Consider the following 16960-nt stretch of genomic DNA (forward strand, 5'->3'; position numbering starts at 1 on the left):
CATGTTATGAGATGCTTCACAGATTCATCATTGTTCTTTCTCGTTGCATAATACTCCATTGTGTGTATGTACCATAGTTTGTTTATCCATTCGTCTGTTGATGGGCATCTAGGTTGTTTCCATCTTTTTGCTGTTGTGAACAGTGCCGCAATGAATATGGGTGTGTATATGTCTATTTGTGTGACGGCTCTTATTTCTCTAGGATATATTCCTAGGAGTGGGATGGCTGGATTGTATGGTATTTCTGTTTCTAGCTTTCTAAGAAAGCACCATATCCTTTTCCAAAATGGTTGTATCATTTCGCATTCCCACCAGCAGTGCATAAGAGTTCAAATCTCCCTGCAGCCTCTCCAACATTTGTTATTTCCAGTTTTTTTGATTCATGCCAGTAATTCTGGGGTGAGATGGTATCTCATTGTGGTTTTAATTTGCATTTCTCTAATGGCTAGTGATCGCGAGCATTTCCTCATGTGTCTGTTGGCCGCTTGAATGTCTTCTTTGGTGAAGTGTCTTTTCATTTCCTTTGCCCGTTTTTTTTCTTTTTTTTTTAATTGTACTTTAGGTGAAGGTTTACAGAACAAACAGTCTCTCATTAGACAGTCAGCACACATATTTTTCTATGACATTGGTTAACAACCCCACGACATGTCAACCTTCTCCCTTCTCGACCTTTTTTTTTGGTAAAAATACACATAGCCAAAGATAACACAGTTTCAAAAATTTCTACATGCACAATTCAGGGACATCTATTACATTCTTCCAGTTGTGCTGCTATTCTCACTTTAGATGAAGGTTTACAGAACAAAATAGTTTTCTCATTAAATAGTACACGTGTTGCCCTATGACAGTGGTTAATGACCCCATTACATGTCAACACTGTCCTTGCTCAACCTTGGGTTCCCTATCACCAGCTCTCCTGTCCCCTTCTGCCTTCTAGACCTTGTCCCTGGACTGCTGTGCCTCATTAGTCCCATTTTGTTTTATGGGGCTGTCCAATCCCTGGCTGAATGGTGAACCTCAGAAGTGGCTTCACCACTGAGCTAAAAGAGTGTCCAGGGGCTATACTCTCGGGGTTTCTCCAGTCTCCTTCAGGCCAGTAAATCTGGTCTTTTTGTGTGTGTGTTAGAATTTTGTTTCCTTTGCCCATTTTGTGATTGGATTATTTGTCTTTCTGTTGTAGAGGAGTTGGATTTTCTTGTAGATTTTAGAGATTAGACTTTGTCTGACTTGTAATGTCCAAAATTTTTTTCCCAGTCTGTAGGTTCTCTTTTTACTCTTTCGGTGAGGTCTTTTGATAGCATAAATGTTTAATTTTTAGAAGATCCCAGTAGTCTAGCTTATCTTCTGGGGTTTGTATGTTGTTGGTTATGGTTTGTATCCTGTTAATGCTGTGCATTAGGGCCTCTAGCGTGGATCATATTTTTTCTTCTATGAACTTAAAAGTTTTTGGCCTTATATTTAGGTCTTTGATCCATTCTGAATTAGTCTTTGTGTATGGTGTGAGGTATGGGTCCTGTTTCATTTTTTTACAGACTGGACATCCAGTTTTGCCAGCACCATTTGTTAAAAAGACTGTCTTTTCCCCATTTGATGGACTTTAGGCCCTTGTCGAAGATCAGGTGACTGTAGGTGGATGGATTTATATCTGGGTTCTCAATGCTGTTCCATTGGTCAATGTATCTGTCGTTGTACCAGAACCAGGCTGTTTTGACTACCGTAGCTGTATAGTAGGTTCTGAGGTCAGGTAGTGCCAGTCCTCCTACTTTATTCTTCTTTTTCAATAGAGCTTTACTTATCCAGGGCTTCTTCCCTTTCCATATAAAGTTAATGATTAGTTTTTCCATCTCTTTAAAGAATGTTGTGGGTATTTGGATTGTGATTGCATTGTAGTTGTAAATTGCTTAGGGTAGAATTGTCATTTTCACAGTGTTGAGTCTACCTATCCATGAGCATGGTATGTTTTTCCATTTACATAGGTCCCTTTGGGTTTCTTGCAGTAGTGTTTTGTAGTTTTCTTTATATAGGTCTTTTACATCCCTGGTTAGATTTATTCCTAAGTATTTTATATTTTTAGGGGTTATTATAAATGGTATTGCTTTCCTGATTTCTTTTTCTTCATTCTCTTTATTGGTGTGTAGGAATCCAACCGATTTTTGTATGTTTATCTTATATCCTGCTACTCTGCTGAATTTTTCTATTAGTTCCAGTAGTTTTCTTTTGGAGTCTTTAGGGTTTTCTATGTATAGTATGATATCATCTGCAAACAGGGACAGTTTAACTTCTTCATTACCAGTTTTGATGCTCTTTCTTTTTCTTCCCTTATTGCTCTAGCTAGGACTTCCAGCACAATGTTAAATAAGAGTGGAGATAAAGGGCATCCTTGTCTTGTTCGTGTTCTCAAGGAGAATGTTTTCAGCCTCTCTCCATTAAGAATGATGTTGGCTGTTGGTTTTGCATAGATGCCCTTTATTATGTTGAGAAATTTCCCTTCTATACCTATTTTCTTGAGAGTTTTTATCAGGAATGGGTGTTGGACTTTGTTGAATGCCTTTTCTTCAGCAATTTAGATGCTCATATGATTCTTTTCTTTCCTTTTATTTATGTGGTGGATTATGTTGATTGATTTTCTGATGCTGAACCATCCTTACATACGTAGTATGAATCCTACTTGGTCGTGGTATATTATTTTTTTGATATGATGCTGAATTCTGTTGGCTAGAATTTTGTGGAGAATTTTTGCATCTATATTCATGAGAGATATTGGTCTGTAATTTTCTTTTTTTGTGGCGTCTTTGCCTGGTTTTGGTATCAGGGTTATGCTGGCTTCGTAAAATAAATTCGGAAGTATCCTTTCCTTTTCTATATTCTGAAATAGTTTGAGTAGTACTGGTATAAGCTCTTCTCTGAATGTTTGCTAGAATTCTCCAGTGAAGCCATCTGGGCCAAGGCTTTATTTTGTTAAGAGTTTTTTTTATTCTCTTTTCAGTCTTTTCTCTTGTTATCGGTCTGTTCAGATTTTCAACATCACTTTGTGGTAGTTTGGGTAGGTACTGTGTTTCTAGAAATCTATCCATTTCCTCTAGGTTTTCAAATCTGTTGGAGTATAGTTTTTCATAATACTCTGTTTTAATCCTTTTAATTTCAGTTTGATCTGTTGTAATGTCCCCCAGTTCGTTTCTTATTTGGGTTATTTGTGTCCTCTGCTGTTTTTCTTTCGTCAGTCTGCCCAGTGGTTTGTTGATCCTTTCAAAGAAGCAACTTTTGGTTTTGTTGTTTCTTTCTATTTTTCTATACTCTATTTCATTTATTTCTGCTCTGATCTTTATTATTTGCTTTCTTCTAGTGGCTGTGGGCTTTTTTTGCTGTTCTCTATTTGTTGGAGTTCTGTAGTTGTTTTTGATTTTGTCCCTTTCTTCTTTTTTGATGTGTGCATCTATTGCTATAAATTGTCCTCTGAGGACTGCCTTTGTGTGTCCCAAAGGTTTTAGTATGATGTGTTTTCAGTCTCATTTGATTCTAGGAATTTTTTTATTCCATCTCTGATTTCTTCTATTACCCAGTGATGTGTAAGCAGGGTGTTATTCAGTTCCCATGTAACTGATTTTTTTTCCTTGCTCTTTGTCTTAGTCATCTAGTGCTGCCATAACAGAAATACCACAAGTGGATGGTTTTAACGAAGGAGGTTTATTTCCTTACAGTAAAGTAGGCTAAAAGTCCAAATTCAAGGTGTCAGCTCCAGGGGAAGGCTTTCTCTCTCTCGGCCTTCTCATCAGTGTTCCCCCAGACTAGGAGCTTCTCGGCGCAGGGACCCTGGACTAAAGGACACGCTCTGCTCCCGGCACTGCTTTCTTGATGGTATGAGGTCCCCCACTCTCTGCCTGCTTCCCTTTCCTTTTATCTCTTAAGAGATAAAAGGTGGTGCAGGCCACACCCCAGGGAAACTCCCTTTACATTGGATGAGACCTGGGTAAAGGTGGTGTTACAATCCCACCCTTATCCTCTTTAACATAAAATTACAATCACAAAATGGAGGCTAATCACATAATTCTGGGAATCATAGCCCAGCCAAATTGATACATACATTTTTTGGGGGACATAATTCAAACTATGACACACTTCCTGTTGTTAATTTCTACCTTGATAGCGTTGTGGTGAGAGAAGATACTTTGTATTATCTCAGCGTTTTGGATGTTGTTTAAGATTGCTCTGTGGCCTAAGATGTGGTCTATTCTGGAGAATGTTCCATGTGCGTTGGAAAAGAATGTACTTTGCAGCTGTTGGGTGTAGTGTTCTGTGTATGTCTATGAGGTCAAGTTGGCTGATTGTGTCCTTTAGGTCTTCTGTATTTTTTTTTTAGTTTCTTCCTAAATGTTCTGTCCTTTACCAAGAGTGGTGTGTTGAAGTCTCCTACTATTATCGTGGAACTGTCAATTTCTCTTTTCAGTGCTGTTAGAGTTTATGTATTTGGGAGCCCTGTCATTGGGTGCATAGATGTTTATTATGGTTATGTCTTCATGATGGATTGGCTCCTTAATCATTATATAGTGTCCTGTCTTTTATGGTGGATTTTGTTTTAAAGTCTGTTTTATCTGAGATTAGAATTGCCACTCCTGCTCGTTTTTGGTGGCTGTTTGCTTAATATGTTTTTTCCTATCCATTGATTTTTAATAAATTTACATCTTTGTTTCTAAGGTGTGTCTTGTAGACAGCATATTGATGGATCCTGTTTTTTTCTCCATTCTGTCACTGTCTCTTTGTGGGTGCATTTAGGCCATTTATGTTCGGTGTAATTACTGATAGGTGTGAGTTTATTGCTGTCCTTTTGTAGTGGTTTTTTTTGTGGTGCTGACGTTTTTGTTGTTCCTCTCGCTCTCCTGTGCTGAATACCTTTTGTTTGTGGTTATTTTTTTTTTAATTCATTTTGTTTTTATAGGTTTTGTTTTTACTGAGACTTTAGGGTTTTCTTCTTTATTTTAATGAGTAGGTTTGTTAACTTTCTTTGTGGTTACCTTGAAATTTACCCTTATCTTCCTAGGTTTGAACCAGTCTATTATTACTGGGTATTGCCTTGCCTTCCTCTCCATCGAAAGGTTCTATACCTACACAATTTATTCCCTCTTTTGTTGTTCTGATGTTATTATACGTGTGACTCTGTTTGACTTAGTTTTTCGGATCTTTGCTGTGGAGGGACGGTGTGGTGCTTCTGACTATAGCGCCACGTTGCCTGGAAGCCTCTACTTAAGCTTTTTTAAGTCTTCTAAATTTGTCAGCGTCTTCCAGTTTGGCTGTTATTCAGATTGCAAAATTATCGAGAATTTTGAGGTAGTATATGCCTTTCATGATCTACTATTTAGGCTTTTAATTTTTCCTATGACTTTTTGAGGACTAAACACAGTCACTTTCATTGTGTTGGGGGCTCTCTTTTCCATGTATTACCTTTCCAGCATTTCCCATCTGTAGGAGTTGCTAAAGCACAGAGGCTGCAGAAATGTTTTATGGTTTGTAAGTTTTGCATTTACGTAACTCACATGTATCCTTCCCCATCAGGCTATCCTTATGTCATTAATTTTACTAATTAAGAGAATACAGATATTCTGCTATGTTGTTGTTGTTGTTAGATGCCGTTGAGTCAACTCTGATTCAGGATGACCTTATATACAACAGAAAAAAAACATTGCTCAGTCCTGTATCATCCTCACAGTCGCCAGCATGTTCAAGTCCATCGCTGTGGTTATCGTGCGATTCCATTTCACCAGGTGTCTCCCGTATACTTGTTGGCCCTATGCATTTTACCAAACATAATGTCTTCCTTTAGTGATTGATTACTCCTGATGATGTGTCCAAAGCAAGCATGTTGGACAATGTTCTGTTGTGATCTATAAGGCTTTCATTGTCTAGTTTTTGGAAGGGAGTCCCAGTGGCTCAGTAGTTAAACACTTGACTGCTAACTGAAAGGTTGGCAGTTCGAACCCACCCAGAGGCTCTGTAGGAGAAAGCTATGGCAGGCTGCTTCCATAAAGATATAGCCTAGGAAACCCTATGAGGCAGTTCTACTCTGTTGCATGGGGTTGCTGTGAGCTGGAATAAAATCTTCTCGATGGCAAACAACAACAGTTTTCTGGAGTAGATTGCCAGGCCTTTCTGCTATGGCAAATGCTTATTTTTTCCCCTTCACATATTTCTATGAAAACTGAACCAAGAGTAAAAAAGAATAGTATATCTCTGTTCTGTGTACATCCATGTGCTTCTATGTATATATTTTTTTATTTTCTACATATGGATGATCCTGTCCCCTTCTGTGCATCACACTCTGTTGCCAAACTACTACCCACCACCCACCCACTGCCATTGAGTTGATTCTGACTCCTCGTGGACCCCTTACGGTTTCCAAGGCTGTAAATGTGTACAGAAGCAGGCTGCCACATCTTTCTCCTGTGGAGCCACTGGTGGTTTCAAACCACCGATCTTTTGGTTAGCAGTTGATTGCTTTAACCACTGCGCCACCAGAGCTCCTAAAACTGCTATCAGATAATGTAAGTTATTATTGACTTCAACACATCTAATGGGAAAATAAATGACATAGATTATCCATATCATTACTTCTGATCATTGTTAGAAAATATGATTGTAGAAAAATTTACTAATAAGTTAATTCAGGCCTATTGCTTAATTTTCTTTTAACAATTTTTTTGGTGCCCAATCCTGTGTATAGAAGTTTGTATTTCAGTGATTCAAAAATACTATTAAATAGTTAGATGTTGAATCTAGTGGATTTTATTACATCCCAAATGCTTCTGGAATATGGCATAATTCCTGCAAGTTTAATTTTATTTAACAATGTAATTGCAAAAATTAACCTATAAACTTTTATGTAGTCATAACGCATGACTCTTACTATCTTAGATTTTGATTAAGTAAGCTATTGATATACTTTAAATCCTATTCTGGGAAATAGTAATAGATTGTTAATTGGATTGATGTGTCTGATGGGTTACATTTAAATCTTGCAGTTTGATGTTAATGAGTTTAAGATTCTAAAACAGGACTTAGTAGTGGACTTTTAAAGATGGAACCCCCATAGACAAATAATTTACTGCAAGACAAGATGCTTGTCAGGTGGAGCTGCCAGTCATGTTGTAAATCATGTAAGAATGTGAAAGCCAAACCTGTTCCTTGTCACTATGAAAAACAGCTGAACTGGTTTCTTGTCAGATAATGGGTCTATATACTCATTTTCATGGAAAGAAGGTATTGAATGGTACTGTTCTTAATATCTTATGAATTGGGTGCTTAATTTAGGCTTGGAATTTTCATTATTGCTCCAGAACATCATTGTCAAATTCTATTTCTATATTCATTGATATTTGGTTAAATAAAGCCTCTAAATTCAAGGATTATTCGCTAAATGTAACAAATTAACGGGTAGAAAGGTTCCAGAATCACTTTAGATTTTGAAGGGTGATGCTCAAAAAGGAACTTCAAAAGGTGACCCAGAAAGCTCATTTTGTGTTGCTGTTATCACAGGCTGCTTTTACAGGCTTCCGCCTTTGAGTACTTTTGACAATCCTTGAGTTTATTGTCAGTGTGTGCTGTCTAGCTCTCAGTCCTTACAATATTAAATGAATTCTGTGTCTTCTTGCTTCTGCATATTTTGCTGTTTGTAAATATTTCTATATATATTTTTTAATTAAAAATATTAAAGGTTACTATGATGAAAAATCAGTGTCAGAAACTCATCTTAAGCCATAATACAATTTAAAAAGAAAGCCTCCTATGTCTTAGGCTCAGAAAAATAATTTGAAAAAGAAATTTATAACTTCTCTTATTAACTTCCTGTGTTCTTGCTTTCCCCCGTAGCTAAAGACATAAGATTTTAATAAGAATTAAGTAGAATTTTCAGTGATATGATTAAATAGAGTATACTTGCTTGGTCTCTCAGCATACGAGGCTGTTCGTTAAGAAGGATTTCTGAAAAATAAGAAGCCAGCTCTTTTGTTTCTGTAGTAGAGACGAAATAGCGTAGTAGTTAAGGGGACTTACCTAGAGCCAGGCTGCCAGTTTCAAATCTAATTTCCTTGTGCCTTCATTTTGTCTTCTATCAAGTGGGGATAGTAATAATGCCAACCTCCTAGGATAGTTGTGAGGATTAAATAAGTTATGATATATACAGTAGGTGTATTGATGCCTAGTATTTGGTAAGTTCTTCCTATATAAATATTGGTATCTTTTTTTATTACATGCTGTGTAGCACATATAAGTATTATCTATTATGATTATCAAAAATTTCCTGCAGTAGAATTTCCTGCCATTTAAAAATTATAATTAAGAACGTCTATACCCCTGACATTTGAAACGTCATCATAGTATAAACTGAGAACACTGCTTGTATCTTAAGCTAGTAAAGTTATTTCACCACCTCTTTCTTCACTTTATTTCTTACAGGGTGTCTTAGTTAGTGCTGCTATAACAGAAATACAAGTGGATGGCTTTAAGAAAGAGAAATTTATTTCTTCACAGTAAAGTGGGCTAAAAGTCCAAATTCAGGGCATCAGCTCCAAGGGAAGGCTTTCTCTTTCTGTCAGTGTTCTCATCAATGTTCCCCCGGACTAGGAGCTTCTCCACGTGGGGACCCTGGGTCCAAAGGACACGTTGTGCTCCTGGCACTGCTTTCTTAGTGGTTCGAGGTCCACCTGTCTCTCTGCTCACTTCTCTCTTTTATATCTCAAGAGATTGCCTCAGGACACAATCCAATCTTGTAGATCCAGTCCTGCCTTACTAACACAACTGCCACCCATCCTCCCTCATTAACATCATAGAGGCAGGATTTACAACATATAGGAAAATCACACAATACCAGGAATCATGGTCCAGCCAAACTGATACACACATTTGTGGGGGGATATAATTTCAATCCATGACAGAAGGAAAAACAAATAAGTAACTGTTACATTATCTCCTCATTAATAAATCCTGTAAAATTTTATCTTAATAAAATTGATGGAGAATAAGTACAAAAGCAATTTAAAATAACTACTGTCTTGGTAAATCTATTGGGCTTTGACTATTTTTTTATTTTTTATTTTTAATGGTCAACCTAGTTTTAGTAAAGGAATACTTTCCCCAATTCCTCCTCTTTTTGGATGGAGTCATGATTAACATAAAATAGTGACTAGGCATACATTCAGGCCATACCTAATATACATACTTTTGATAAATTTGTGACCAAGTCTATTCTTGTGTATATAGAGAATAACTATGAAATAGATCATTCAGATTATATGTGCTTACCTATAAACAGTATCATAAAATATATAACATTTCTAGGAAATCAGATGGAGTTTGGCTACTTTGCAACACAGATGTTGATCCTCCAAATATATTCCTTTTCCTAAATAATTTACATTTGGAAATAATAGTTAAGTCTGTTCTCTTACATGAAATGTGAAGAACACAACAGTTGTGAGTATCTCTTGATTGGTTTTTCCTGAAGAACTAAATATTAGGAGACGTTAATAATAAATTTCATTAACTTACTCCTTTAATTTCCATTTATAACTGAATTTTTCTTCTATTATAATTTACTTCTAATTAATTAGAGTAATAGAAAATGGGCCTCACAGTAGCAAATAGATGAGGAAAGGAGGTTAATTATCTTGATGGTATATTAACATAACTGAATAGGCATTTTATCCAACATTTAAAAATCTTTTAAGTTATAGGAATCTGTAATAATAACTTGTTATTACTAACTCTCTGTAGTAATATGAAGGCATTGAAGGATTCTGAAGTGCTTAGAAGACAGTAAGTCAGTATTAAATCATACTAGGATTGTTTCTGCTTTAAGAGTTATCTGTAGATTTTCTAATCTTTTGAAAATTGGTAATAACCAGAACTCCCTATTTCTTATCAGCTGGATAATCAAACTTGGGTGTAAGGACTTAAATTTGTTTGACAAATTGTTTTTCTTTTCCATTTTCAGTGGATTAAACAGATACACCTTTAAAGAGGTGGGGAAAAAAGTATAATGGACATCATATTGAATCCAGGATAAAGACATAGTTTAGGGGGAAAGTTGAGAAGAAATTAATCACAAATTCAGTAAATTGAAGAAAATCGTTAAAGAATATCCCTAGAAATCCCTTTTTTAAAAAAAGAAATTATAGTAGTATTTCATCCTTGTTTTACAGGAAAAGTTATCAAAGTCTTGACCAGCTATCAGCTGAAGTTAGCCTTTCTCAGACCTCACTTGATCCAGGCCAGTCACAAGAAGGAGATGGAAAACAGGATACATTAAATTTAATCACTGAAGGTAAGACAAAAATCTGTTTGAAATTTACGTTTTTATTCATTACCTATGTTTTGGTTGCAGAGTATTGCTGAAGAGTGACACTGCTGTAAAGCATGCTAGGAATTAAGCTGCCATTATGATTAAACATGGTCTGCCCTTGTTTCTTTCTCATGTATTTGTGGCTAACCTTCTTGAAAGAGCTGTCTATAATTATTACCTTCATTTCCTCACTTCCTATCCTCTTTTTTTACTTCCTCCAGTTTGGCGTTTGTGTCTCTCCCACTTTACTAAAATAACTTTTATCAAGATCATCAACCACTGCCATATTGCTAAAGTCAGTTCTCTGTCTTCATCCTGTTAATCTTCTCAGCAGTTTTTGATAAAATTGACTACTTTATCATTGTTGAATCACTTTTGGTTCCTGGTTTATTGAGTATTCTGAAAAACTTGTGGAATAAACATAAAAGAGTTTTATTTTTTTCCTATTACTGCTTTCAGCTATGCTCTATCAACCTCCCTCCCATTAGGTTGCATCTTCCAGACTTTTCAGGCTACTTTCAATTATATGGTCCCATTTCAGTTTCCAGGACCATTCTTGACACAGCAATCAGTGATCTTTTACAAACATAAACCAAAAAATATTATATACCCCTGCTTAAAACTCTGCAGTGGCTTTCGATAGCAGTCAGAAGAAAATCCAAACTGCTTAGCATGGCCTTCAAGTCCTACATGATCTTGTCCTTGCCAGCTTTTGCCACATTTCATACCACTCTGTTCCTTGTTGTCTACTGAAAACAAACTGAAAAAGCAAACTGACCTTCTAGCTACCCTTCAGACTGTTTCCTGCCTCTGCTATCTTTGCACTTGCTTTTTCCATGCTCTGAAATTTCTTAACACCTTTGCATGGTAGGCTTTTTATCAGTCTCTGGTCAAATGCCATCTCATTAAAGAAGGCCTCATTGACTTTAGACACCCCACCCCCATCTACACCCCTTGCCAGGCACTGTCTATGATGTTACAATGTGTTATATTATGATTATTTTCTATAACTCACTCTAAAATGTAAGCTTTATGAGGGTAGGGATCTTATCTGTCTTTTTCACCAGTGTGTTTACAGAGTCTGACATATAATACCAAACCAAAACCCATTGCCATCAAGTCGATTCTGATGGCGATGCATAGCGGCCCTAAAGACAATTAAGTATTTATTGATAGAATAAGTATATAATGAATGAGTGGCATAGGATGTGAGGAATCTGGTACAGTGGAATACAAGATGAAAACTCTGTTAGGCTCAGATAATGGGAATATTGTTTTGAACTGAATTTTTTGCTCCTTTGGGATGGTTGTTGAAATGTTCTGAAGGGCCTTAGGGTACAATAATATTTTAGTACATAGTGTATATTAACTACAAATTAATATAATTTTTGATGATGTGGATAATATAGTAGCATACTGGAGTATCTTACTGGCACTAATGTAAATGGAAGATAGTAAACTGGATTCACTGTTATAATGTAAAATATGTACATTTTTTAAGCAAATCCATACTATGCGTGGATTTATTTGTGATGTCTCTTCATCTAAAAAACACTTTTATTTAGGATTTTGATCTGATTTCTAAGTATAGGCAATTAATGTCAACAGGACAAGAGTAATAATGAACATTTTGATACTATGAAGATAAATTTCTTGACTTTAAGAATTCAAACTTAAATAACAGATAAGAACCTACTTACAGACTTTCTGTACCCAAAAACCTTATTAAAAAAAAACAAAAATTTACCAACTCACCCAACAAGAAAAAGGACTACATAATAAACCTAATAAACTACAAAACCAGCTGATATGGAAAGAAGCAGATGTTCTTATTATGAGTTGGTAAGATTCTTAGAATTCTCTCAACCTCAAATCTGGTTTTAAAAAAAATGAATTTAGGAATTCTGAATTCTGGGTAGTCGAAGTAATGGCAGTGATGCAAATTCAAATCAGTATAGCCTCTAAAAAGTATAATAAAGAGAAACAATAAGAACAAATGAAACCACACAAAACCTGAGCCTTTGGTATAGCTAGAAGATGCCAAATAACTAAATTTCATATTACCTGTGAATAGAAAAATAAACACCAAATCCAAGCAAGCTATGTCTTATGCATGTGCAATAAGCCATAATAGAGAGCAAAACGGTCCAAGAAAACCAAACTGCAAAAGAAGAAATTGTGACATTAGTGGCAGGCCTAAGAATGGTCAGAAATCACATCCAGAAAGAGAAAGTCAATCCTAAGTGTGAAAATACGAAAAAAGGTGTCCTGGTAAAAGGACTTAAACTTACATGTAAGATGCTAAGAAGCAGTACTACAAAGGTAATGCCTAGGGGCAGAAGAGGGTTAAAAGGAAGGGAGAGAGTCTTTTTAAAAACCATGTGGTGGGAAGAAAATGAAAGCAAGAAAGGAATTTAGGATTGTGTAAAACCAAAGAAAGTCAAAAAATTAAAGGACATGCATCTTCTCCACCCAAAGCATCCTAACCCTCTTCCCCCTCAATAAAATCCATACTATGGTAAGAAAACTATACTTTGGTACACTGACAGAAGAAGGTGATCTTAAATTTAAAATTTCCTAAAATTATCTACCTTAACCCACTAGCCCTGTCCACTGAAATCCTGAGGAGCACTCTGTCTATACAAAATTACTCTTTAAAAATGCTGTATAAATTGAGAAAACAGTTCAGCTGATGAAACACCCTTAAAAAACAATAGTGAAACAGAAAAAAAATTGTAGTACAACCATATTATTTTATTTAAATATCCTCAAACAAGCATTTAGAGATATAATAAAAACATTTAAATCAGAAATCAAAAACTAAGAACAGAAATGTCCAAGAAACAAGAAGTGAAATGACAGTTGGAAAGTTGATTAAACTCTAGGAAAAAATGGAAGAAAAAAGATAAAGTCATCAGAACTAAAGATTAAATTATGTGTCCAATAAAGAGTAGAGTTCAAAGAAAACTTAATATGGAACATTGAAGAAAAGCAGGAAAACAACCAACAGAATGAAAATGAGATAAAGGAAAAGATGTTAGAAAATGGTTGAATTGTAAAACAAGCAAAGATGATTGAATTTACATACAAGTGGAGTCACTGAAGAAGCTAAAACACTGGAACAGAACTGATATTGAAAATGGATACACCAAGAAAAATGTCTAGAAATAAAAGAAAAGCTGAATTTACAAATTGAAAGGGCTAACTAGGTACCAGAAAAAATTAACCTGAAATAATCAACTCTAAAACATCCTACTAAAATTATTAGACATTTAAAATTAAGAAAACATACTCAGGGCTTCCAGGCAAAAAGATCAAACAACTTATAAGGGGAAGAGAATGAGGCTGGCATCAAACTTCTGTAGTTGCACAAAGGTAACAATGAGAACAAAAATACAAACCTTCTGAAATACCAAAGAATTTAAAAAGAGAGAGTAAAGAAAACTAATGTAGAAAAAGAAACACAGCAAGTATAACAACAAAATAATATGCCACACTTGAGTGAACATCAGAAATTTACACAATGGCAAAAAAAATCATGTAGAGAAAGAAACATAATACACATAATATCTACTGTGAAACCTTTGAGAGTTAGAACTTGACGGGACTGCCTTGTTTTTCCGGGTCTTGCAAGTTTTCTGCCTTTGACAGGGTGCAGTCTTACCACTTTTCTATCTCTGTTAAGCTCTCTATTAGGAATCCTACCTCATAAACCTAGAAAGTGTTTCTTTTTGATTTTATAGTACTGTAAAAGAAGCTAAACCATTTTTTATGATTTGCATACTTATCCAAATTATATACAGACATGTGCATATACTATTCAAATAAAGATATGGATAAAATTCACTTTTGAATAAAAACATCTAATGTCAACTGTTTGTTTTGGTTTTTTGATGAAATTATTGAAACAAATTTCTGAGTTCCTAGCCTTATCAAAAAACTCATGGTCAAGAGGATGGTAAGCCACTCTTTCAAAAGCTGACCCTGCAGACATTTTTCCCCCTTCATTTTCAGGGTCCTGTTAGGCATAGGAAATCCTGGTGGTATAGTGGTTAAGAGTTTGGCTGCTAACCAAAAGGTCAACAGTTCAAATCTACCAGGCACTCCTTGGAAACCCTATGGGGCAGTTTTACTGTGTCCTATAGGGTCACTATGAGTTGGAATCAACTTGACGGCAGTAGGTTTGGTTTTGGTTTTTGGATTAGGGATTACCCTGTAAAATAGAGCAGTCTCATTGACATTTGCAGTGTCTTTAGGATCATATCCCCTTTATGATGTGGTTTAATTTTGTGAACCAGTTTTGAACATCTTTTTCAACCTTGTTTGACTTCCCACAAGCTACATTTCAAGTGATTCTTTTTTTTTTGAAGCTCTGAAGCCACCCATTATACACTGACAGTCCATCAACTTTTAAAAGTTTTGTTGTTTCCTTCACCTTTGCTTGCAGGAAAGTTCTGAAATGGGAACATTTTTGGTGGAGGCTTGAAGAAACCACTCAAAAACAGATTTATTGATTTCTGCATAATTTCCATCCCTTCCTTTCTTGATGTTTACATTGGTGCTGCTTATGTATTTTTCAGTTATTTTATCCTTTTCTTTCATAATTAAATTTGCATTTTTTGGCATTTGAACTTAATTACAGTTTCCTTCACGATATTTTTCTCTTCTGTTATCATTTTGACATTGGACTTTTCTTCTCAGAGATGAATTTCTTATTATCTTGTCCATGGCTGTGAAAGAATAAGCTTTTTTAAAAAAGGAAATAAGTTCTTATAAAAATTAAGAAATTAATGATCTTCTCAAAAATATCTCAAAAAGAAAAAAAGCAACATTATTATATGGTAAAGTTAGCACTCTTCAGTAAAATAAGGAAAAAAAAAGTGAGATGAATGTTTTTGCTTTTGTACATAATTGAATGTGTTAAGTGAGGAGGAAATGATTCTCTATGTTTTGAGCAAAACAAGATTTTGAAAGAATTTCAAGGAAATGAAGGAGTGGATATTGAAAATTGTAATAATGTGTATAAAATTACAAATAGGTAAAGCAAGAACTAAAAATTAAAGAGTAAAACCTCTCAAGACAAGGGGAAAAAGTGTGCTTTGCTAGATTTTAATGAAAAATAAAGGAATTTTTAGTATCTCTTACCTTCTTCCAAATTTATGGATGTTGTTATTTGCTGCAAAAAAAATTTACAGGTTAAAAAAAAGACAGCAATGCAAAGAATAGACATACTCAGAGACCAGCAGCAGTATATATTATGACTCACAAACAATAACAAAGCAAAAGGAAGTGGAAGACTGAGCCTTCATTTCTGACTCTTGTTTGTACATCTTGGAAGTATTTCCAGCTTTCGCATTTGCACTTCCTTGTAATTGGGTTGCAATACCAGCAATTTTCAGATTCCATCTGCATCTTGCAGGTTCTGGCTTTCAGAGAATATTTATAAGCCTGAAGTAATCGTTTTAGTGGAAAATATTTGAGTTTTCCTTCTCTGACAGGTTTCTAGCTTTCACAGGTTTCACTGTATAACAAAATTATAAGTTATTCAGAATCGCTAAAAATAAAGTATATTAGGAAAATAGCAACACTAAGAAAGCAGGGTAACTAACCTAATATCAGATAAAATAGAATTTAAGCCAAAAAGCATTAAACATCTCAAAGAATGACAGATTTTAATGCCAAAAAGCCGCAATTAAGATATGTTAGGATTATCTACCAAATAAAAGAAAAAAACTATGAGATATAAGGAGAGATGGATAGAAACACGGTCACAATAGGAGACTTTAGCACATTATTCTCAGCACAAGACAAAAGAATATAAAAGACTTAACATAATAACGTAGATCTTCTGGATATACACAGCACTTTACACCTTCATAATAGATAATATACTTCTTCTTAAGCACAGATGCTTAAGATGCTATATTAGCTCATAAAGAAAACATTGAATTCATAAAGTAGAAACATTACAAATAGTACTTGCTTATTATGATGGAAAAAAAACCCCTAGACATTATTGATAATTTTTTTGTTCAAAAAGATCCCTCTACCTAGAAATTAATAAACCTTCCATTAGTTTAATAGAAACAATGCTTGGGTGAAAGAGAAATAAATACAAGCTGAAATTATCAATTTTTAAAAAAATAATGACAATGAAAATACTGCATATCAGATTTTGTGAAGTTTATTTAAAGCAATAATCAGAGGAAAATTCATAGCTTTTATATACTTTTATCAGTAAAAATGAAAAAATTAAAATAAATATTCCAGTTCAAAAAGCTAGGAAAAGAACAACAAAGTAAACCAAAAGATAGCAAAAGAAAGGATATAATAAAGATAAAAGCAGAAATTAATGAGATGGGGAAGAGAAACAGTCAATCTAATTAATAAATCAAGAAGACTGTTTTTGAGGAGTTCGGGCAAAATGGCACTCTAGGCAGAAGCACCACGCTGTCCCTCCACAGCAAAGATCTGAAAAACTAAGCCGAACAGAGAATACAACAATCCTGAAAACCTAAAACATCAAATGAGGAGAGAAAGAACTCAGCCAAGCACCAAATGGAGTGAGAAAACTGACAGAGAACGGAGAGCGAGGAGAGATTCATGCAGAGGTCCCCTACCAGCTAATGCAGC

General features: G+C 35.1%; 1 protein-coding gene and 1 long non-coding RNA gene across 5 annotated transcripts in view; one reads left to right on the top strand and one right to left on the bottom strand.

The window, feature by feature from the left end:
• The window catches only part of LOC111821448 (uncharacterized), a 20665-nt gene extending 6233 nt beyond the window's left edge, over positions 1-14432 (bottom strand). Inside the window, exons 1-3 of one of the 3 annotated variants that reach the window (XR_002824873.1) lie at positions 12392-12710; positions 9435-9492; positions 8041-8128 (exon numbers count right to left, since the gene is read on the bottom strand). This is a non-coding gene — a long non-coding RNA (uncharacterized LOC111821448). Of the gene's footprint in view, positions 1-7516; positions 8129-9434; positions 9493-12391; positions 12711-13415 lie in introns of those variants that run through there. The other 2 variants (XR_002824874.1, XR_002824872.1) reach the window with 2 other exon arrangements.
• Positions 1-16960, top strand: part of RUNDC3B (RUN domain containing 3B) — a 159092-nt gene that overhangs the window by 117264 nt on the left and 24868 nt on the right. For both annotated transcript variants that reach the window (XM_004381494.2, XM_004381495.2), the window contains one exon: positions 10188-10309. In XM_004381494.2, coding sequence (XP_004381551.1) covers positions 10188-10309 — 122 coding nt within the window. The remainder of the gene's footprint in view (positions 1-10187; positions 10310-16960) is intronic.

Source organism: Trichechus manatus, unplaced genomic scaffold, assembly GCF_000243295.1.
Source record: "Trichechus manatus latirostris isolate Lorelei unplaced genomic scaffold, TriManLat1.0 scaffold00085, whole genome shotgun sequence".
NCBI classification, from domain to species: Eukaryota; Metazoa; Chordata; class Mammalia; order Sirenia; family Trichechidae; genus Trichechus; species Trichechus manatus.